General features: G+C 37.0%; 2 protein-coding genes across 2 annotated transcripts; one reads left to right on the top strand and one right to left on the bottom strand.

The window, feature by feature from the left end:
• Window positions 1-591: 591 nt before the first annotated feature.
• Window positions 592-3,987, top strand: LOC145764405 (uncharacterized). The gene is made up of 4 exons (XM_082576021.1): window positions 592-871; window positions 1,713-1,851; window positions 2,303-2,464; window positions 2,866-3,987. Exons 1-4 carry the CDS (start codon window positions 592-594, stop codon window positions 3,728-3,730), a joined length of 1,446 nt encoding a protein of 481 aa, XP_082432147.1. The 3' UTR covers window positions 3,731-3,987.
• Window positions 3,988-5,838: 1,851 nt separating this feature from the next.
• LOC145788260 (general transcription factor IIH subunit 4-like) lies at window positions 5,839-19,830 on the bottom strand. Its single transcript, XM_082600040.1, has 12 exons — window positions 19,689-19,830; window positions 19,363-19,467; window positions 18,737-18,871; window positions 16,427-16,609; window positions 16,026-16,107; window positions 15,073-15,180; window positions 9,990-10,073; window positions 9,561-9,696; window positions 9,031-9,082; window positions 8,288-8,414; window positions 7,638-7,778; window positions 5,839-6,659 (listed from the first exon to the last, which is right to left on the bottom strand). The coding sequence occupies exons 1-12, from the start codon at window positions 19,808-19,810 to the stop codon at window positions 6,537-6,539; spliced, it is 1,398 nt and encodes a 465-aa protein (XP_082456166.1). The 5' UTR covers window positions 19,811-19,830; the 3' UTR covers window positions 5,839-6,536.
• Between the last annotated feature and the right edge of the window lie 3,615 nt (window positions 19,831-23,445).

Genomic DNA, 23,445 nt, shown 5'->3' with positions numbered 1-23,445 from the left:
CAAGGATGAAAATATTTTTTTTTTTAACGAAAAGAAGATAGTGTGAAGCGTCAGCGCCTGGATTCAACAAGGGGATTCCAGCAACATTCCAAAGGCAATGTTCTGCTGCTTTTTGTTTATAAACCTTTTTTGTAATTTTTTTCTTACATAAAACTGAATGGGCCACAGAACTTTCATGCAAACAAAAATGGGCCACGAAAGAAAAAAAAAGTTGAGAACCACTGGATTAAGCATTCTTCTCCTTTAATTGTGGTAGGCGTAGGCTATTTGATTCCACACCTTGACTGCTTCTTGTATGAAAAGTTTTCAATTGAACATCAGATGCAGCCAATGGTTAATCAAAGATACAATAAGTAGCCTACTTAACTTTTTGCTTTGTTGCTAAACTGAGTTTATGTTGCTTTTTTTTCATCGTCAGCAGCTGATTTATGTTGAAATATAGACCTTCAAAGAAATCTTTATTATTTAACAATGAATTTGAAAATAAAATTTGTGTTGATAACATCGTTTTTATTTTTTGCGCAATCACGAATTCACAATGACAGTTGTGTGAACCATCGTTGCGTGTGCAAAAGAACAAGAAGAGACAGGATGTCAAGTCCAGAAAATATATCTGTTTCCTGCCGTTTACAAAGCTTCGTTGCCGTGCCAGCTTTGCAACTCGCTCATGCTGCTTGGAAAGTAAAAAGTATAGACCTCGGTGAGAACGAGATTACAACACTGACAGGAAATCTTTTCAGCGACCAAACAAATTTAAAAACGTTGATTTTGGATAATAACTACATTGAAGAAATGGACGGAGCCTGCTTCAATATAACTACAAGCAACCATCAAGAAAATGTGTCCCCTCTCGAGTTTGTGGACTTGACAAGTGAGAAATAGTCGTTGTTGTTGTTTTGGTGTTGTTAAATGATGGAAACACAACGTAGGTCGTACGCTCGGTGGTTGAAGTTTTCATTCAAAGTAAACTAGGGAGGTAAAAGTAAACGAGAAGACAACAAAGCCAATCTTCACGTTTACCTTGAGGCATGCCTTTCAGTGTTGTGCCAAAGCTACAGCTGCTATACATGCCTTTGAGTGGTGTCGAGCGCCCTGTCAAGCGTGCCAGAGCTCCCACCATTCAGTTGTGCAGCCAACGTAATCTTGTCCAAAAATCTACCTCACAACCCATTTCGAAAAAATCATCACTGAGCAAAAACTTATGGTGGTTGGTTTTGAATTTTTATCCTCGGACTGACAAAGCCTTGATTGGTTATTCCTGGTGGTTTTGCATACTTGTAGAGGCTCTTGACGCAGGGCCGGTCACCGAGGTTGACAGGGTGAAATTTTCAATTGTTGAAGTGTTCTTGCCGGAGAATTATTCCATTCACTAGGTGCCGCTAAATGGGGAGCAGTCCTAAAATGCGTTGCTCCGAGAGTCGAACCAGCGCCGCGTGATCTTGAGCACGGCGCGTAACCACTAAGCTAACGGGGTGGAAAAATCTATGCAAAAGTTGGCCGTTCAATTAGCCGATATAGCGGGCAAACAATTTCAGATAAAAGCAATCTAGATAATTAGTTTGCAATTAAGTAGGCTATATTCTTTAATACAATTTGGGTAGAGAGGTAACTCTTTTAAACCATAAACAGACAAAAACCATAAACCATAAACTGTCTGTAAATAAACTGTCTTTTAAACCATAAACTGTCTGTTTATATTCTTTAATGCGCAGGTAACCATCTTCATTTCGTCCCGCCTTGTTTTGGAAAACGAGATGCCACTGTTTCTTCCCTGGACAATTTACACACTTTGCTTCTAGGAAATAATCTCTTTGGAAGCACGATGGACATGCAGTCATTTTCAAGCGTTCAGTAGGCTTGGTTTTTATGCTCGTTTTTTAGCTAAATGTCTCCTTGAAAATTGTTTTATTGAGTTTAGGATCTGCTTGTTTTCTCATTTGATGTTGTAGTTGTAATATTGTGTTTCTGTACAGTTTACACTAAAGGTGTCCTAAATCACCTCTAAAGGGCATATTTGAACAGACAAACAGTCTGTTTTATCTCAATTGTTTGTAGGCTAACCGCTCATAGCCCACCAGAATCTGAATTACGTTCTTTATTGGCCAGAAACATGTTGTCCCTTTCCCTTGGGTAAACTTATTAAATTTCACTTAAATGTTGTAGCCTAAGTGTGAAAATCATGTTGAAATTTTTTTTGTATCACAAACATTTCATAACTTTTATTTCTTTCTGCTGGATTTGTTGTGGGCTTAAAGCCACAAAATAATACAAAAATCAGTTGAGGTTTCTTCTGTTTCTGCAGAAACCTAGCTCATTTGAATTTGACAAATAACGGTATTTCATCCATTCCTGATCTCTTTTTCAAACGCCTTCCTCGTCTCAAAAGTCTCGACTTGTCACGGAACTCCTTAAAGACGATTTCTAGAATGTTATTCGCTCAACGCGTTCCATTAAAAAGAATCAGGTAGTCAGAGTAAGCATAAATAAAATCACACATTTTTTCATGATGATTCAACGGCTGCAAACGTCAAGTCAGTATAAAAAATTATTTGATTTATTACCTGAGGTAGTTTTTGTACATTATTACTACATTGCTTTCTTTTTTCTGTACTTCAGGTTGACATGAGAAAATATCCAAACAAAGTAGTGACAACAAAAGAAATCCTTCTTTGCAATGCAGTAAATCTGTGACTACTTCAATGAAAACTTAATGTGAAAGCATTCGTTAAAATTAAATTAGTTTTCGACAGTTCAATTCTTACAAAGCAGTAACCTACCGTTGCGACCTGTGAGGTCAATCAAGCTTTTATGGACTTGCACAAAAACCACAACGATGAATAATAATTTAACTTTCCTTTTTTGAAGGTTCGATCATAACCTACTCGTAAGCATTCCTCCAAATCTACCTGTTGCACTTGAAGAACTCCGACTTGTTTCTAACAAGCTCCAAAATATCACCCGAGAGGATGCCGAAGAATTAAGTCGTTTGCAAAAACTCAAACTTTTAGATCTGAGTCAAAACGCCATTGAGTTCATGATATACGACACTTTCGCCTATCTTGGAAATTTAGTCTATCTCGACTTATCCGACAACGCATTCAAGTTTTTGGAAAGGAACTCATTTCATGGAGCAAGGAGCCTAGAATATGTGTTCCTTCACAATAACAAACTTTTGACTTATATCGCTGATTTTACATTTTCAACTTTGCCAAGGTTAAGTCATTTGTTCTTGCACGACTGTCTGTTAAATTCTTTAATTTTGGAAGACGCCGATAGACCAGAAAGATTGCAACTCAAGTACTTGTGGATTTTCGATAACCAAATGACTTGTAATTGCCGCATGGTGCCGTTAGTGCGCTATTTAAAGAATGGATTAGTCAACGTTGATTCGAATTTTAGCAATGTGGTCGTCGATTCGAAAAACGATCGTGTGAATCAAGCTGTTGATACACAACTTCGTAAGTTGGAAGGTACCGCTACTCCTACCTTGTGTGCTGGCCCTCTCAACCGACATTATGAAGTTGAAGGAAAAGCGATTCTCACTGTCCCTGAAGGACATATGACATGCCCAGATGAACCGTTCAATTTAATTGTATCATGTTTCCTTGGTCTTGCCACATTTACCGGTGTTATTCCCGTTGTTTTCTTCTTTGTGCAAGTGTATTTAGTAATTATGCGTTTTGCTAGAAAACATTTTATAAAAGAAGACCAAGAAACCGAGGAACAGTGAGACCCAGACAGCAAATCAGTCGTTTTTTATATTGATTCAACGTCTACAGACGTTTAATCTGGAAACGCTGAGTCAATATAAAAAACACTGGTTTGCTGTCTGGGAAGTAGTTACTTTCCCAAGCAACTCACCGGACAAGGCGGCCAACTGCTTGTCAATTGGAAAACTAGCGTGGGTCACTTTTGTGTGAGAGTAGGCGTACCAGACACTTCGCTATGTGGATTTTGGCTGTTTTACATTATCTTCAGCGAGGTTTATGAGGTGGAGCAATGTTCAAAAGGACGTCGATTCAAAACCACTCCAGAGCACACGTCCGTAGCTTGACAAGACACTTAATGGCGTAGCACAACAACGGGATCAGCTGACTTGATGGCAACCTGCATATCCTTTCACTGCTTCCAGTTATCTGCTGTGCTGTATTTACAATAATCGCAGACTCAGTGTACGCTGTCCCAACATCATAAACTTCCTAGCTCGGAAACCTTCCTTTTCACTTAGTTTTACGGTCGCTAGACACTGAAACGGCGGGAAATTTTGAAGGCTGGTAACGTGCTTGCCAAATAATGTATCTGGGTAGTGGGTACTACGACGGTGTTCACCGCAAGCAGGTAGGCTATGTCAACTCAAATTTCCTGTCCACAAAATACTTCTGCAAGTCGCCAATCAACCAATTTCTTCATTTTTAATATGCAAGCTCGAGGTCGGTGATTTTCCTCCAATTTAACTTCCTGGTCAACAAAATGTGCGAAGTGTTCGTAATCACTATTGCAAGGTCTTTTTCCATTACTGCTATCATTTTGTATTCGTTATTGAAACATTGAGTTTGCAATCCCGATAACCAGTATATTTTTTTTGCTTCTTTGTATAATTCATAAAAGCCTGCACGAAAGTTAAACAATGTATAGGCATGGCCACCTGGAGATGCGGCCTGATTTGTCACATTTTGATTACAGCTACTGCTTAACTGACATTTTTTGAGATGTTTTTACTTTTTGCGGTTTCCTAATGACAAAAACCTTTTTTGTTGCCTTAGGGAAGCAGTAGCAAATGAGAAAAAGCAAGTTGAAAAACGCAAAATCAGACTGTTATTGAAAATTAACAGTCTGACTAAAATCTACAAAATCAAATTTTCTTTGTTTTTCAACATGTGAATGTTAAAACCTATTGTGTCATCTGGGGAAAAGAATAAAGAAAGCATAAAAATCTAATTTTTAGAAAAATTTATTTAAATGTCCGCCCAAAGTTAGAAAAACCTAGAAATTTCTGCAAAATGTGACAAATCAGGCCGTATCTTTAGGTGGCCATGGTATAGGCTAGAATTACATTGACGGCAGAGATGTTGTTGGAGTAAGATGGCCTACTATTTGCCACAGATATTTTTATCTTTCACTGTGTGAGATTGAACAACCCATTAAACAATGTTCCATACAAAACCGCTTGGTGTTTAAAAATTGCAGCTGCACTGCGGTTGTGACGAGAGAAAAGAAAACCAGGCAGTGCGCACACGGTAGTCTACTTACCAACATCGAAAAGACTTGAAATGAAAATAAGGTGCCCACAGGTTATTGGTAATACCACACTATGCTTTCAGCTCAACTTATTTTTTTGACCATCACAGTGAAAACATTGCTAGGCAAGCATGGTCTCATTGGTCTGCCATCATGACTTACTTAGTTAAGCGCCTGACTTTGCGAATGAAGAGTCTTCAAGATTACGTGATGTTGGTTTGACCATTGAGGTGTACGTTTGAGCAACGCATTTCAGGAGTGCTTTTCATTCAGCTGTACCTTGTCGATGGAATGATTCACAAACAACAACTCTTCAATAACAGGAGAAATTCACTCTCTCAATCTCGGTTACTGGTTCCGTGCCAGTGGTTCAAAGCCTCTAGCCTACACTACAGTCTACAAGTATGCGAAACTGTCAGGATTAACTTATCAGAGGCTTTCTTAGTGTGAGGACAAAGATTTAAACCAACCGATGAAGCCTACATGCATGCTAGGTGTCATTGCCGAACCTATCACAACAGCAAATGTGTGTGTAGCTTCATGCTGACAGCTTCACTGTAGCCTACTGGGTAGGCAGAACAGAAGTGGTTGTTTGTTTTATTTTTTATTAATTGAACACTGTGTGCCAAATGTGCTGCATTATACTGTATAAGTTAGGTAACTTTTAAAGAACGAAGAAAATTGTTTTAAGAGTTGTAGTAGCAGTCCAGTTTAGCCTAATAACTTTACGACTTCAATGTGCGCATTCATCAACTATGATAACGTGTTTCAAAAAAGCACTGCCTCACTTTTAGGGTTAGAAGCACGAACAGTGGATCTTTTAAGCAGCCGATTAAGCTCACCCGATTGGTTACTCGACAATCAGTTTGTGAAAAGTTTATCTGTAAAATCGGGAATTCTAAACAGCGGATTATGGTTGGTACATGACGCACATGGGGTAAAACAGTCCACGAATTAAACTTTTTAATCGATCGATTTGCTTAATCCGTCAATGATCCGTTATTGGTGGATCCAATCCTTGGAGACTAGACAGTTGACAAATGCTTGAATGAATAGCGCCAGTGTGCCATCAAAATAAGTCATTCACATCAATGACTCAAGCTTTCCCGTTGAAATCGTATCAGCAGTTTCTTCGATTGGCATATACGACACCTGTAGCGGATTTCTGAGCTTACATTGGTTTCCAGTGTGACTAGAATTCAGCTCTTCCACGACATCTCTGAACTTCTAACGCTGCCTATGGACCTATATGCGATGAACTTTAAAACGCTGTCAAGAAAAATGACGTTTCAACACTGCTAAGATTTCGTTTCACTTTCTTTCTTGTATCTTTTCCAATACTTCTTGACATGGTCGTGCCCTTCTCTGGTGACTACCATGTACCTTTTGTCAGCATTATCCCATATCAAAGCGCCCAGCTCCTGCAAATACTTCGGTTATTTAAGTTATATTAAAACCAACAATTGCAAAACCTAACAAATCATTAATACTATATCAAGTTTCACGTGAAAACTTTTAAAACTATCACATACCGAATTAAAGATAAAAACCACGCGTATGTGCGTATGTACCTGAATGCAGAAAAACATAAAAATTAGCCCCTCCTTTCTTTATATTTTGATTGATTGAATCTTTATCTTCAGACTGGGAAAGCTTCTTGCAAAGCTTAATCCTGCCAGTTTCGCATACTTGTAGAGTAAGCTTTGAATCACTGACGCAGGCCCGGTCACCGAGGTTGGCAGAGTGAAGTTTTCCATTGTTGGAGTCTTGTTGCCGGGGAATTATTCTATTCACTAGGTGCCGGTGAATAGAGAGCAGTCCTGAAATGCGTTGCTCAAGTGCACACCCCGAGAGTCGAACCAGCTCCGCTTGATCTTGAAGCTTCTTTATTCACGAAGTCACGCGCTAACCAACTGAGGTATCGGGGCGGACTTTCTTTATATTTCATTTAAAAAATACTTTGTTAAAAGTGGATGGCAAACCTATTTTAGTTGTGCTTGACCTCTGAGGAGGATACGTAATTGCAAACTGAACAAGAAAGTCTATACTTGGGAATTTTCAACTAAACAAAATATTGTCTTCACAAAAAATTTTCCAATCAAACTCACATCACTTCGCAAGGTCTCGTTTGTGAGTATACTATACAGTAATGAGCGCTCTTAAAAGTGCATGACTTGAGAATGTCTTTGTTAAAAGTACTAAATTAATTAAAGGCTTCAACGTTATTGATCATAACGCTGGTTCGACACTTCTCTAGAGCATGCAATTGTGTCTGCATAAAGTACTTGAAAGTTCCTTGTTTAAAGATTTGAGTGACTTATGCTCCCATCAAAAAAAAAATTAAAAACTTTGACCGCGAAGTGTCAGTCTGAATACAACACAACAATCAAAAATCTAACCTTTGCATAATCTCGAAGCACTTCAAAATCTTGTTGCGCGAGAAACTGGTTGTACAAGACGCCATCTTGGAAAGTGAGGCGGTCACGCTCCATCGCCCACAAGCGGATTTGATCGGCTAGTGTGGGGGCTATGATGGGATCCTAAGGTGACACCATTGTTACGTCACACAACACGACAGCAATGCAGAGAATGGCGAGGGTTCGGAACAATGGAAAGGAAGCATCAGGTTTAAAAGGGGACAATGATTCAGCTTCAGTGCTGAGAGAATGAAACTAAAGACATGTCACATGTATTTAGTCCACCAAATTATGCAAGTAATCTAATTGACTTTTTTTAATGTCATTTTTTTTCGGAAATTATTTTACAAAAATAGCAAGTAACATGGCAGCATGTTTTAAGCCCGAGTACATGACCAGAGCCAAGATTGCCAGAAAATTGTGGGTTTTCTTGTTCTTTGGAAACTGTTTTTCAAGCCAATGATGAGCCTGAAGTAGGAAAGCAGAACTACAATTCTACGAGACTGTAATAAGCCAACAAGCATACAGAAACAAACAGTCACGGTAGTTTCAAATCGCTTTTTCCAAGAAATTTATCTAAATTTGTAACCCTGAAAGCCGCAGTGGTAAATATTTGCCAAAATTTATCTTACATTCTGCAACATGTCTGGGTGTGCGTTTGCCTTTATGAAGTGGAGAATCTGGTCCGCAGTGATGCCATTCACGACTGCCGTTTGCACGCTCTCGCGAGTCAATTGCAAAACACAAACATTGGGAAATCTAAAAACACATAACGAAGTTTCCAAAGACGACGAATCTTCATATTCTTTGGTCTTATGATAGAGCCACACCTTAAAAGTACAATATGCTCCTACGCAGACAGAAAATTAGTTATTTGCTGTCTGGGTAGGCGTTGTACATGACGATGGTGATAAACTAATTTATTCAATCATAGTATTTAATAAAATAGAGTTTTTGTATGCGGCTTTAAATTCACTTTTCAAGAGAAATTTTAATTGAAGTTTTCTGGTTTGGAGCATAATCGTTGAAACGCCTGGTCATTTTGATAAAAAAATAAAGAGCTAAAACGCAGATACTAAACTCATGTTCAGCAAACGTTTCGAAAACTAAAGTGTTATTATTTTTAAATTTACTCGCACTGAAGATGAAACAGTTTAGTGTTTAAAACGTTTGCTGAACATAAGTTTAGTGGGCCTATCTACAATTCTACATTTTCTCCTTCGGTTTTACACTTGGCAAACAAACCCAGGAAAAATAGCTGGAAAGTCAGTCTCCTAATTACGTTTAGCATGAAGGGTTGTATAAAAGCAGTCGGAGATAAGAAAGTTTATAATATGCAAATGATTTCAACAAAGCAGATACAAAGCTATCAAACCTGTATATCATTTCGCAGAATAAAGACAATATTGAGTACTGGAGCTCAGACTCTGCAAATAAACAACATACATTGTACTGTACATATCTAAATATCTATTTTTCAGTCTGTTCTGCTTCAAAGAAGAGTGATTTCCACTTCGAAACATTAAGGCCGACAAGAACAGTTTATTGCAATGACGAATTATGGACGATTAAACAATATCGTCTGCATATCTTCAATAATAAGGTTTCTGTGTGCTCAAATGAAAACAACTATTGAAAGCTCTTCTTTCATTGGAAGCAATTTATCGCCAGCTTTGTCATCACATACCCAAGTTTGATACGTCAGACAAGATTCCGAATTATGCGCATTCTTAGCAAGTCATTGGCAATGAAAAGGAATTTACTTTCATGCGATAAAACGTATTCATACCAGTTAAATACCAAGTAAGTTATGCAAGAAACGGAATTCACGTTCATTTTGTCGTTGAACGACACTTTTTCAGAAAGGTGTATCGCAGAAGTAGCCTACGATTGGGCCAGCCGTACCTGTGTAAGCATATACCCTGTAATTCGTTTCAGCAATTATATATCCTTGCTTGTTGTTGGTTGTCCCTGTCGAATTGTTTACTCCGTTTGCGAGATTAACTGCAAGTCGAGTGGGATAAAACCTTCGTGATTTACGCTGAAATGAAAAAGACAAGTGCAATTATTCTACTGAAGTGCACGACTGCGAGGGGTGATTGGAAATACAGAATGCAATAGGCAGTTCCTAGTTTGTAAAAGTTGTCCTTTCTACATCATCTCAACGTCGGTAGACGTAACCAATAGTTCCATTTTACATCGTTTTAACGTACAACGACGTCAAAATACTGTGAAAAGAGCAATTTTTGCAAGCCAGTAGGGCAAAAATATATGGTAAGTTTTGTCAATGCAATCTCTTCTTTCAAATTTTTTAAGGTATACAAACGAAATTACCTTTCGTTGCATTACAAGACCCATTTCGCGAAAAGTTTGAAGGCAAGTAAGAACCTGCTCGTCCCTGCCATCTGCCGGAAGATCCTGAGCAACAATAAACGAGGAAACTCGGTGGTTGGAAACTAGTTTTAAACAAGAAACAATCTTTTAATTGATGTTAATACAAATTGATGGTACTCAATTCAGCTTAAGTGATGGGAGTACCTGGCCGACACCAGAAAAATATTGTTTTTATCGCTGTATACTATTATTTTGTAAAAATGTATGCAATAGCCACACATAAAGCATGGTCCACCAATGGTGATCAACATTGCAGCTAAAGGTGGAGATAAATATGGAGATGTAAAGTTTAAACGTGTCTCTTTATATGTACGGTATCAAGTAAAGTTGCTGTTACCACTGAAACAGTTTAGTACACTAAGGTAAAGGTGAGTCCCATACTTGATCCAAGCATCGGGGGATGAGAAGATAAGGTTCTCATTATACTAAGCTATCGGCACTAACGAGAGTAGGGTGGCCAGTATCTTTCTCTCGGCCGCCTTTACTTCAGTAACTACGCCCACCCAATTTATTATACCCTGGGTAGAGGACTAGAGGTGACAAGTGTTTTTCTACAACCAGCCAGGGATGGATCCAGCCTCTAATTTTTGGGGGGTGCTGCTGAAATCTATTTTCATTCAAGGAGGTCCATCAGTGTGTGGCACTGTCAAAATGTGTCTCTGCTGTATTTGACATACTGATAAGCATTCATGTTGAGGGGGCAGTTCTACTAAGAAAACAAATTTTGAATTTTTTTTTTATTTTATTGATATATATATTGGAAATTTATCGTAGATTCCGAATATGCAGTCAGTTTTTACCTATTTGCCCTCATTAGGCTTCAAACGGAAGGTTTTCTGAACGCAACTCAGTTTAAAATGTGAATAAAAATTTGCATTTTTGTGAGAATGTTACTTGCAAGATGTTTTGTATTTTCCCTTAGAAAATCTAATAATGAATAAGCTAAATAGCGCCACCTTTTCAAAAGGTTAACCAAGTTTATTGAGAATACAAAGAATTCCTTTGAAAATGATTGTTCACAGTTAAAGTCAAAGGCATAAATTTACCTAATTCTATTTTTCAAATGCGATTTACTCAAAATCATGTTTTTGTGCGCTAAAAATGTTTCTTCTAGAAAACTACTTGTCAGAATTGGCTAAAAATTTTAACAGTTGTACAGTAGGCCCTTACGGACATAATGATTGAGTTTTGTTTCAATATTCAGAGTAATAAATATTTTATTACCAAATCCTCAAGTCAAATTTGCTCTCGATGCATAGCAATTATGAAATTTTTTATATTTAAAAAAAAAAAAGAGTTAAAAGAAATCCCCTCTATCAATTTATGGCTAGGATACCCTACTAGATCACCATGCAGTTTGAAGTCCCTACCTCTAGCCATTTTCGAGTTTTTAGGGTTTTTAGGGCTGCAATGGAGACAATCGATTGATTTTATGTACAAATTCAAAATGGTATAAACCCTTAATGGATTGCCCCAGCCAAACAAAGTAAATATTTTTGGATAGCTTGTTTCCTCCTTTTTCCAGCAATATTATATAATATATGGTTTGTTGGGGTTTGTGGGTGAACTTTTGTGTGTAGATTGTTATTTATGACAAGTACGAAAAATGCAATTCTAAGTAGAACTGCCCCCTTAATACAGATGTTTTTGTTTAATATTAATAAAGACCTGAAAACGGAGGAAGTGTGCATGAAAAATCAAGTCTTAAAAACAAGCATAAATAAAAAACACTTATGGTATAACAAAATTCAAGAACGTGATGAAATTTTGGGAAATATTCTAAAGTTTAAAAACATGAGCAGTACAAAACACATGATTATTTCCATTGGTACACATTAGTGTGGAGTGAAAAAAAAATTTTTTTTTCAAATCAAAAAATCAGATTAACCAAAAGTGGCGTATGGACCTAAAACCAACTTCTGAGAAGGTTTTGGGTTTGTGCCACCTACACCCAGGTGGCCCATAATTTTTAAAGGTCATCCGAGGGTCAAATTTCATGAAAATCCCATAACTTGGAAACCGGTTAAGCTAGAATGTTGGTTTTTGGCTTAAAATTTCCAGAAGGTTCATGTTTATATATGCTCTAATGCAACTTTTGTCTCTATTTTAACTACATAAGCTGATAATAATAAAAAACGACGTTTTAGTTTGAAAGCTATATAACGTGAAGAAGTGAAAATGCTGTACTTTTGAACTATTTGCACCAATAGTTATGTGTTAAGGCATAATAGGTACAAACTGATTAAGTACTGCTTAAAATACTTTCTAAATAGTTAGTACAAAGGATGTGCAAGCAACAATCATGGATATGTGACAAAAAAACTCAATCCCAAAAATAAGTAGCAAAAACTCATATGCAATAATGTTACTATGCTATTTGACATTCAGTTTCAAAATTTACATCTTTACTTTTCACGAAATTTATAAGAAACTACTTACAATCAGGGTCGCATTATAAAAATTATCATGTGGTGAAAAAATATTGAAAACCTTCAACCTGAAAACATCAGGACTATCAAAGTCAGAAAAAATATATTTCGACTCTGATCCATTGCAAATTTGGGCAAGGCTGACTGGGCTTTGGTAAAGACCCTTGCCAACCTTAATCCACCACTGCTTGCAATGAGTGTTACAGAAACCATGACATCAACTCATTCATAATTACACGTATCCAATAGCAATACACAGCCAGGGGCTACAAGAGGGGGGAAGTCGGGCAACTTTCCCCCCTAGCATAACATTGTAAAGGAAAAACGAGTAGTTTTTCGTTTTTTCCACGTTTGAGGGGGCCCATTTTTGGGTCTGCTACTATTCGGTGAGTCCGATTCGGTGAGTCTGATTCGGTGAGTTCCTAACTTCTAACCCCTAACCTGAACCCTTAACCGTAAAACGGCAATGATAATTAGGCTACGGTACCCAACAATTTAAAAAAAAAATTGAAAAAATCCCCCGTTAAGAGATCGGACTCACCGAATCGGACTAACCGAATCGGACTCACCAAATCGGACTCACCAAATCGGACTCACCGAAACGGGCCATTCCGCCCATTTTTGCCACTAAAAGGATAGTGTACCAACTTAAAAAAAATAAATTTTTAAATGAAATAGGCAGTTCCAAGTATTTTTCGATCATAGTATATGTAACTTCAAATGTATCGCATCAAGAACGAATCATTCTCGTATTAAGGTTGGCAATGTTAAATTGCTTCAAGACGTAAAATTTGATGCTGTTAAGCGTACTGACTTCTGCATCATCAATTTTCTATTGTTTTAACTTAAAAATTGTTTCTGCTGCGTTTGGCTAAGCGTGTAGCCTACTATTTTTGCTTGACCAACGGAACCTTGACTTCAAAAACTGCGTTAGCCAGGCGTAAGTCCGCCCTGTTAGCTCAGTGGTTATGCGCCCGGCTCAAGATCACACAGCGCTGGTTTGACTCTGGGCGTCATATCATTTTTGGAGTAATTGATCTACTGAAGCTTGTAATGTAGAATTGTAATCCACAAAATGCGGAGAAGCATGGATTTGAAACTGTTCAAGTAGGCTTTTTGAATGAGGCAGCTTTATTTTGAATTTCCTATGTGGCGTGGTTACACTTGAAAATGACACAAGTTACAGTAGATCTTGATCCTTTACAATGTTATGCTAGGGGAAAAAGTTGCCCGACTTCCCCCCTTTCGGAGCCCCTGGCTGTGTGTTGCTATTGGATACGTGTAATTACAAATGACTTGATGTCATGGTTTCTGTAACACTCATTGCAAACAGTGGTGGATTAAGGTTGGCAAGGGTCTTTACCAAAGCCCAGTCAGCCTTGCCCAAATTTGCGATGGATCAGAGTCGAAATATATTTTTTCTGACTTTGATAGTCCTGATGTTTTCAAGTTGAAGGTTTTCAATATTTTTTCACCACATGATAATTTTTATAATGCGACCCTGATTGTAAGTAGTTTCTTATTAATTTCATGGAAAGTAAAGATGTAAATTTTGAAACTGAATGTCAAATAGCATAGTAACATTATTGCATATGAGTCTTTGCTACTTATTTTTGGGGAGTTTTTTTGTCACATATCCATGATTGTTCCTTGCATATTCTTTGTACTAACTATTTAGAAAGTATTTTAAGCAGTACTTAATCAGTTTGTACCTATTATGCCTTAACACATAACTATTGGTGCAAATAGTTCAAAAATACAGCATTTTCACTTCTTCACGTTATATAGCTTTTAAACTAAAACGTCGTTTTTTATTATTATCAGCTTATGTAGTTAAAATCTGGGTTTTTTTTTCCGGTCATTTATCGGTCATTGACCGATTTTTTAGCAAAATGTCCGAAAAAAATATAGTCAATTCGGTCAAAATGTCCGAAAAAATATGTAGTCAATTGACTATATATGACCAAAAATGACCGAAATAAATAAAAAATGACCGAATTTTTTCAAGTCATTTTGGACAAATGACCGAAAAGTCTCAGCGAAAAAAAAAAACCCAGGTTAAAATAGAGACAAAAGTTGCATTAGAGCATATATAAACATGAACCTTCTGGAAATTTTAAGCCAAAAACCAACATTCTAGCTTAACCGGTTTCCAAGTTATGGGATTTTTATGAAATTTGACCCTCGGATGACCTTTAAAAATTATGGGCCACCTGGGTGTAGGTGGCACAAACCCAAAACCTTCTCAGAAGTTGGTTTTAGGTCCATACGCCACTTTTGGTTAATCTGATTTTTTTATTTGAAAAAAAAAATTTTTTTTCACTCTACCCTAGTACACATTCCATAATCTACACAGCATGAATTCGTTACATGCTGATATAATCTGATATTTTTGGGGGGGTGCGCACCTCCCCATACCCCCCCCCCCCCCCTTGGATCCATCCTTGCAACCAGCTTAAGCTGGGAGTCGAACCAGGATTGGAAAGCGAGCGCTTTATCCGTTATGCCATCACACCGCTGAATTTGTGCATTAGTAACGTTTAAAAGCAGTGAAAGTAATAATTGATATACGACAACTGTCAAACCAAACCAACCTTTCCGGGGGTGGAAAAACTCAATTCAAACAAAAACCTCAGTATCGGGACAAGATTCATTCCGCGATCTCGTACCCAATTCAAATATTCAAGCACAAAGTACCAAACCTAAAGAAAAAGTATTAAAAGTGAAGACGTAATAATATTCTTGGTGGTTGGCTATCTCTAACGATACTGCATGGACATTGGACACTAGGGTGCGTCGTGTGCCCCCAAAAATTTAATAAATGATCAAAAACCAAATTTTTTTTTGTTGTTGGTGAGGCTTGACTAAAAAAGCAAAATTACAAAATTTCAAAGAATTTGGTCAAGGTTTAGGTGCTCCACATCCTAATTGCCCGTATCCCCTTGTTAGCTTGACAATAGGGTGAATTGAAAAAAGAAAATTTTTTTAAATTAAAAAAAGGGGGTCTACAGTGGACACCGTTCCTCTCTTATAAAATGTCAAGTCGAAAGTTTTCGCATGGTTTAAGCAGGCTTGTTCAGCCGGTCTGCCACTATTCGGAGAATCCGATTCAGAAAAATCCCAATCGGAGAGAGCCCTTTTCGGAGATTTCTAAAATCTCACAGCTGCATCTTCAAATGAAGTCTCAGCGAAAATGTCTCAACTAAAGTTGCTAGATATCACTATATCGCCTATACCCGCGAGATATCAGCTAATTTAAATCTACCTTGAGCACTGAACAAATAACTTTCTCGTTTGTTGTCTATATAAACAGAAGCCATCGCGGGATTTAAGAAATCACCGAATCGGTTTTCCCAGAAAAAGCCTGTCTGAGATTTCTCCGAATCGGATTCTCCAAAACATTCAGTTGTTCAGCCACAATGTCAAATCGTGTTTGAAAGTTTAACAGCAAGCTGTGGCGTCATTTGTCATCAAAAAACATAATGCAAACCATACTTTATTTAGGACTACACCACATGATTAAGTGATCACAAACCATGGTGCTTACTTGTGATGGTCCATCCAGCAAAAGAAATTGAAAACCTTTGGCGGTTATCACAGAAAACTTTCTTCCAGCTTCCTCGTCGTTTCTAGTGCAAAATGAAGTAAAGTAATATATAAAAAAATTGCACATAAGCACTAAACCATTTGCATCTTTGAAAGTTTCTATTTCTTTTCTAGTTTAAGAGCCATCGAAAAGAAGTATGGTACCGGTATGTAGTAAGAAATTATTATGACACTAATCCAGTTTTTTTAGTCACACCTCAGAGCTTGAAGAACTGAATTAAAAGATCTTAAAATCTAGATCTTTGATTGCTGAAAGCATGTTTTTTTTATTATTAATCAATCGTTGTAACCCATCACCTACCCATTATGTTAAAAAGTAGTAAAATTGCCACAGTGCCAAACCTCATCAATCCAGCTTGTAAAGTTATATCTTTCAAGTCTTGACTAATGGGAGCACTTGTCTTTGAACCAACAAGGTAATGCAACAAGGCATCCCAACGTTCTTCTGCATATTTATCAAGAGCATCACAATCTTTGGCATGCTTGTCTGGCCCAAGGTGAGCTGTACTGGACCAGGAATCTCCTCTGACAAACACAAAATACAATTTCTTTGGGTAGAGAAGTGACTTTTTTAAACCATAAACACAAACAGACATTACATAACTCAGCAAATTATAAAAACAAAAAATGAGCAAACATTTTCAGCTAGTCATACAGCCTTTTTCAAGCCTATAACATTGCAGCCTAATTAGATTTGAACATATTTTTAGCTGTGACACTGCATGATTCTTTAGCATTTCTTTTAAAATACTTTTTCTTATAGGCATGAAAAGGGCTGTATGACTAGCCGGAAAATTTCGCTTATTGTTTTTTTTTATGATGTTAAATGTAGTGTTGTTGCTGAGTTATGTCTGCTCATTGTTTAAAAAAACATAAAATAGACTTAAATTTATTTTCACCATTAAATAAGTACCGTGTATACTGTATACCATATATATGCGTCTCAGATTTTACTAATGAGTAAACAATATACTGAAGCTATAGTAAGTACAGTCACTACCATACATGCATTCCTTTTTGTGTTTATATATGTACATCGTAAAACAAGTTATGTTCAAAATTTCCTTACCATTTATGCTGCAGCTGCAATGTTTAGCTAGATAATCTGGTTCCTCATTAATGATATATACAAAGAAAGCAATGCGAACAGTAAAAAACAGATCAATCAAATAGTGTTCACATAGCAGTAGCACCACATCCACAACAAAAACCTTGCTCCCAGGCATTATATTATACATGATAATAAGAAACACAATTCCTCCAATGAATTTATTAAAGTAAAACAAAGATTGATAAGCTTAAGAAATGTATTTTTTTTCCTTTGTTTATTGAAATATATTAAAGGCAAACAATTTTCTAAGCCTGCAAGAGCCAGAGGAGAGCTTTGTATACCGGGTCTGCTACTATTCGGTGAGTCCGATTCGGTTAGTCCAATTCGGTGAGTTCCTAACTTCTTCTTCTTCAATTGCCTTGCCTGAACCAGGCATCGACGGCCTCAGATGAATAATTAGACCAAATGTTCCTATTATATGTTGCATGGATAATTGTTTCTGTTTTGTCGTTAAATTGTTCCAGATGTGTTTGTCTTTGTCTGCCAGGTGCCCGCTTTCCAAAAATTTTACCAGTTAAAGAGAGATGCTCCAGTTTTTGCTTTCTTATTACATGGCCGAGAAATTTATATTGTCTGGTTTTCATACTTTTTAACAGAGTTCTGGTTTGGTTCACTTGGTGTAGAATTTCTTTATTTGTTTTCTTTGCCAGCCATGAAATGCGTTGCATTCTACGGAAACACCACATTTCAAAAGCATTAATCTTTTCTGCCATTTTTGTTGAAATATTCCAGGTTTCAGAGTTGTAATGAAAAACAGGATAAATATAGCATTTTAAAACTCTAGATCTTGTTTTGAAAGAGATATTTTTATTGCAAAGAATTGGTTTCATTTGTTGAAAGCTTGCTTTTGCTTGGGCTGTTCTTATGTTGAGCTCTGTTTCGTCTCTTGCATCCCAATTCACCATAGTACCGAGGTATTTGAATTTTTGGACCTGTTTAAGAATTGTTCCATTAACTGATAAATTACAAATAGGAGTTTCGGTTGCTTTTTTCTTTGTTATGACCATTGTTTCTGTTTTCTTTTTATTTAATTCCATGCCAAATATCTTGCTTTTCGTACACACAATATCTAATATGTTCTGCAGTTTTACGTCCGAGTCGGCTATCAAAACGGTGTCGTCAGCATATCGTATGTGGTTAATGTTGTTTCTAACGTTGTTTTCTAACGTTCCTAACCCCTAACCCTTAACCTTAACTCTTAACCCCTAACCCTAAAACGGCAATGATAATTAGGCTACGGTACCCAATAATTTAAAAAAAATATCAAAAAATCACCAAATAGGGAATCGGTCTCACCGAATTGGACTCACCGAATCGGACTCACCGAAAGGGGCCATTCCATTGTATACCATGGTGCATTTTGTATGAAGCATTGAGCACTACGCAACAAATGGATGTGAAAATACAAGTTTGTGTACAAAATATAAAGTAAAGTAGAACAATTATAATGAGACACCAGACCATGTTGCTCAATAACAGACATATTTCAAATTGAAGCGATTCAGCATGCCATGATATTAACTTTGTAGTCTCTAAATTACCCGCCAACTAATGCTTTTTGAAGATTTCTTCTAAATGTGTTGCTGAGTGAAAAAGTAGATGATATGCTTCCTTGCAAAGCATTCTCAATCCAAACTCGCAAGTCACACAACACTTTAACAGATTCTTCATGATCTCTAAACAAATATATCATAAAGGCATGTATCAATCAAATAAACTCAACAAAATTTTATGAAGCAATTATATATTCATATACAATGGAAGTGTTGCAGCAAGCAAGCAAGCTACAAGGGCAGCTTTTTGGAAATAAAATCAAGTCAAGATTGCAAAATTTACTCATGGCATTCTTTGACATGGGCGAAACACGTGTCTATCGCTGTCAATTCTCGCTACAAATCAGCTGCCGAGAAACATATCATATGAAGTTATGTAGCAAGATATAATAATCTAGCTAAAGGTGGATATGGAAAAATGCTGAATTTACTCAACTTAAAACTATTCAACTACCGTACTATGCAAATACAATCATTAAAACTTTGTCTACCAGTATGACAGAACAGAAATACATATAAATGTGATCACATGCCATAACTTTGTGGATTATTGAAAGCATAGTGTTAAACATATTTTCATTCAAACCAAATGACAGAGCTCATAATTAACTTACTGCTTTGCATCGCAGGTGACCCATGATGAAACAGCTGTTTTTGTAACTGCCTGGTCAACAAAAAGAATCCTCATCACATAATACTTGGCAAGTTCAGGTAGTTCCCTTCAAACAAAATTTCATAATTTTAACAAAAAAATCTTCTAACAAGTATCATACCCACAACAATGCTTGATGTGAACGACTCGGTTACATATCTTGGAATACTAACAAACTTATTTTGAGAGTCAGATCAATATTGAAGAGTTAAAAATTGATTTCATTTCAATCATCTTTAGTTACTGTGAGCTTATTAATATAATTAAAGGACTTTTGATCATTTTTACCTGAAGACAACCATACATGTGGCTGGGTGTTCATATAGTGCTTCTAACATAGCAGGCGGCAAGTTGCAGAGGTACTGGTGCAGGTTTTTGCATTCTAATTTTGCCTTTGCTAGACTGTTCATGATTAGCTACCGGTATCAACAATTACAAATCTGTTGAATAAAGGAAATTTCATCATTATTTCATTTTCACATTATTTCATTATATTCATGCTTCTATGCAACCCATATTGGCTGAGTGTTAAATTAAACAATTCAAGTGGGCAGTGGCGATATAAATACCGTAGGGTATGTGTAATTGTGTATGGCATGTTCTTTTTGATATTCATGCACCTACCCTCTGATTACATTAATAAACATATTAAAGAAACATAAAGTGAATTTAAAGGCATCCATAATTATAGTACAATCAATATATATAAAATAGTCTATTTTTGTTTTTGACCATTAAAATATAAAAACATACATACCATATATATGGTAGGCTACAGTACTTGATTTTTGAATCTTTCTCCTCGGACTAACAAAGCCTTGATAGTTTCCTATTGGTTTCGCATACTTGTAGAAGCTTTTGACGCCGGAATGGCCCGTTTCGGCTAGTCCGATTCGGCTATTACCCTATTAGGCTAGTTCCCTATTTGGCTACAGTCTTTATCAGTTAGTTCCCTATTCGGCAATTTTTTGAAAATCCAACGATAATCCTTCTGCAATCCAACAAAATCCTTCTGTAAATCCAACGACGCCTTCAGTTTATTTAGAGAATTTTGTATTTTATTCCACAATAGGCTATCGTTTCTTTTGCATTCTTGCATTTTATCCAGTGTTTACCTTTGAGTGCCTTCCCAGACGGCAAAATCCGTCATTTTGTTGTCTGGGTTCGTTCAAAATATGTGTTTTACATCAAAACAACATTTTTCATGATTAACAATACAGGTTAATGAAGATAAACAGAAGTGTTGTTCAGTTTAAACAGAAGTGTTGTTAGTTGTTCAAAATCATAGGCGCCTAACTATTTTTTTGGCCGTGGGGGCGAAAGTGTGTTTCATCAGCAGCAACGTAAATTCAGCAAATGTCACGCAGATGGATGACGTAATTATGCCGTCACACTAGGATTGCTTTTCTTGCCACACTCGGAGTTATTATTAATTATTATAAACTAGAGATGTACCAATACCAATATTTTGGTCGATACCGATATCACTTTTTTAGGCCGATACCGATATTTTGGCCGATACTTTAGTTTAGTGTTACAAATAGAAGCAATTTTGGTATTTGCAAGGAATTGTATCAAATGCTAAGTTTGACCTTTTTTTTTAAAGGTCCCATACTCAGATACTGAGCTTTGGGGAATGAGAAGATATAAGGTTCTCATTATACTAAGCCTTCGGCACTAAGGAGAGTAGGGTGGCCAGTTCCTCTCTCTCGGCCGCCTTTACTTCAGCAACTATGCACACCCAATTTATTACACCCTGGGTATAGGTGAGCGGTGTTTATCAACAACCAGCTGAAGCCGGGAGTCGAACCAGGTTTGCATAATTGGAATGCTAACGCCTTATCCGTTGCACCATCCCACTGCCAAGTTTGACCTTATTTGCATATAGAACTATTAAAAAAGCCTTGAATTGGCATAGCCTAGTTTATTAAAGATTCAAAAATTCAATCTCAACCGCATTGTTGTGTCATAATAGTAGGTTTTGGTAATGAAAGGCCACCGTAATTGAGGACTGGGGTATAAGGGAAGAAACATTACTTCATAATTGGGGTTTCTGAAACATTAATATTTTAGGGTTTGCGTAAACTCTCCAAATAGGCTATCATACTTCATAATAAGATGTAAACCAAGTCATTTGTGTAGTCGAACAAAAACTATTAGACAAGTAATGTGCAATGTTGTTTGGTTGAGAAGCTTTTGCCGGGCCAAGACTACCCAGGTAGCAAAAACGTATAATTTTGCATCTTTTTTATGTTACTAAACGTTTAAAAAACCCATGTAACTTGGTTGTTTTTATAGTAAGCTGGTTCTATCAGCTTGTGATTTAATATTGTTATTATTATTATTAAGCTTAAACAATGTCATGGCAGAGTAAGTACGCTGCGCAACGAACTCCCATAGTTATCCCCACTTGCTGCTGACAAGTCAAAGAACATCTATGTCTTGTGATGTTGCCGATTTGCGTCACATTTTTGTGTTTTTTTATAGTGATAATTGCTCTTCGCTATTTCTGTTGCGTTACTTGGTGTGGTGTAGCACATGTCATCACACACCACCATTGGCGTAATTTTTTTTAAAAATTTGTCGAAATTAGGGGTGCTCTAACTCTAAGTTATCTTATGAAAATTGTCAATATAGGCTAATCAATTGAAAACCTGACCGATGGAAAATGTTAAAACAAATGACTCAATCTAATAGTAAATTCAACCATGTTTAGCCTACGTCATGAAACGTCGAATCAACATAAAAGATAATTTTGTCGTATGTGTAATCGAATAGACTGCAGCGGTGTGTCAAACGATCAGATAGAAATGAAAACAAGTATTACATGCGAGGCGAAAGTGATCTTACATTGAATATTGAAATATATTCGACTTTAATTTGTTCACGTCTGCCTTATAATGCGGCTTGCTATAAATTAATTACATCCAAATTTGTTTCTGCGGGTCGTTGTCTTGGAAACAAACTCCGTGACAAGTTCTTCCATGTTTAATTTCTCCGCCAATTCGCGATGACTACCCTACCTATAACGGCCAAATTGTTCAGTCGTTGTTGCGTTTGAGTGCTGCGAAGGTAGGTCTTCAAGCGTCGTAATAACGAAAAGGAACGTTCGGCTTCACAGGAAGAAGTCGGCATAACAATGTAAGTTACCAAAGCTGCATATATATTTGGCATTATATCGACCATTGACGGCTGTGCAATGAATTTCTGACGTAGAGTATTCACTGTCACAACATCACCGTCACGTTTGCAACAAGCGAACCACTGTTTGCGTTCACGCAGCAAATCCTTGCGTTCCCAATCACCATCATAAAATTGGCTTACTTTCGTAACATCGGCTTCTTTCATTGTGGGATTCTCTAGCAGCTCTCGTAGCAAGTCTGCCATTCGGTATGATGAACAAGGGAAACGGCTAACGATTGCATCTGACGCCGTTTGCAGAATGTTTTTGTAGACGTTTGAGTAGAAAACAGCAATTTTCTTCGAGCCAGACAAATTGTTTTCTCTCGAACGGCACTTCTTGACGCAGTGCGCGTGTTTGTGCTTAATTGTTACGCAATAGTACAATCATGTCTGCCTTTGATATGTGTGGCGCTGCGTGCCACACACAAATGTAAAACACTGAAAATATTTCGCTTTGGTGAAACGACTTTCAAGAAAGAAAAAAAACGTTATTTAGCAATTTAGCAAAAAATGCAAATTTCCATTTGAATCGGTGTATTTTGTATGCAAACCAGGACCCAGGGGTGCTCTCGCATTTATGTTGTTAATTCAGATTTTCATTTTGGGGTGCTCAAGCACCCTTCGCACCCCTGAAATGACGCCTATGCACACCACCATCTCTCTTGATAACAGCGCAGTGTGACTTTGCGGATTGCCTGGCTTGACTTATACTTGTTTTCTTTCGTGTTGATTCATTCTTTATTTTCAGTTAACAACAGTGTAGCAGTGCAATCGGAAACTTAAAGACTTGTTTAGTTTGTCATTTAATATTCCGTTAACATTCTTTACAGCTTGTTTTCAATTGCATGATAATCATGTTTTA

Source organism: Aplidium turbinatum, chromosome 2, assembly GCF_918807975.1.
Source record: "Aplidium turbinatum chromosome 2, kaAplTurb1.1, whole genome shotgun sequence".
In the NCBI taxonomy this organism is placed as follows: Eukaryota; Metazoa; Chordata; class Ascidiacea; order Aplousobranchia; family Polyclinidae; genus Aplidium; species Aplidium turbinatum.
Note: the sequence above shows the minus strand (reverse complement) of the source record. Positions and strands in the feature narration are given on the sequence as shown.

Coding starts and splice junctions, on each gene's coding strand:
- LOC145764405 (XM_082576021.1), top strand. CDS start 592: ATGTCAAGTCCAGAAAATATATCTGTTTCCTGCCGTTTACAAAGCTTC. Junction 872..1,712: donor CGAGTTTGTGGACTTGACAA/GTGAGAAATAGT, acceptor TTTAATGCGCAG/GTAACCATCTTCATTTCGTC. Junction 1,852..2,302: donor CAGTCATTTTCAAGCGTTCA/GTAGGCTTGGTT, acceptor CTGTTTCTGCAG/AAACCTAGCTCATTTGAATT.
- LOC145788260 (XM_082600040.1), bottom strand. CDS start 19,810: ATGAACAGTCTAGCAAAGGCAAAATTAGAATGCAAAAACCTGCACCAG. Junction 9,083..9,560: donor CAGGGTATATGCTTACACAG/GTACGGCTGGCC, acceptor GTTTATTTGCAG/AGTCTGAGCTCCAGTACTCA. Junction 7,779..8,287: donor ACCCAGACATGTTGCAGAAT/GTAAGATAAATT, acceptor GTGTCACCTTAG/GATCCCATCATAGCCCCCAC.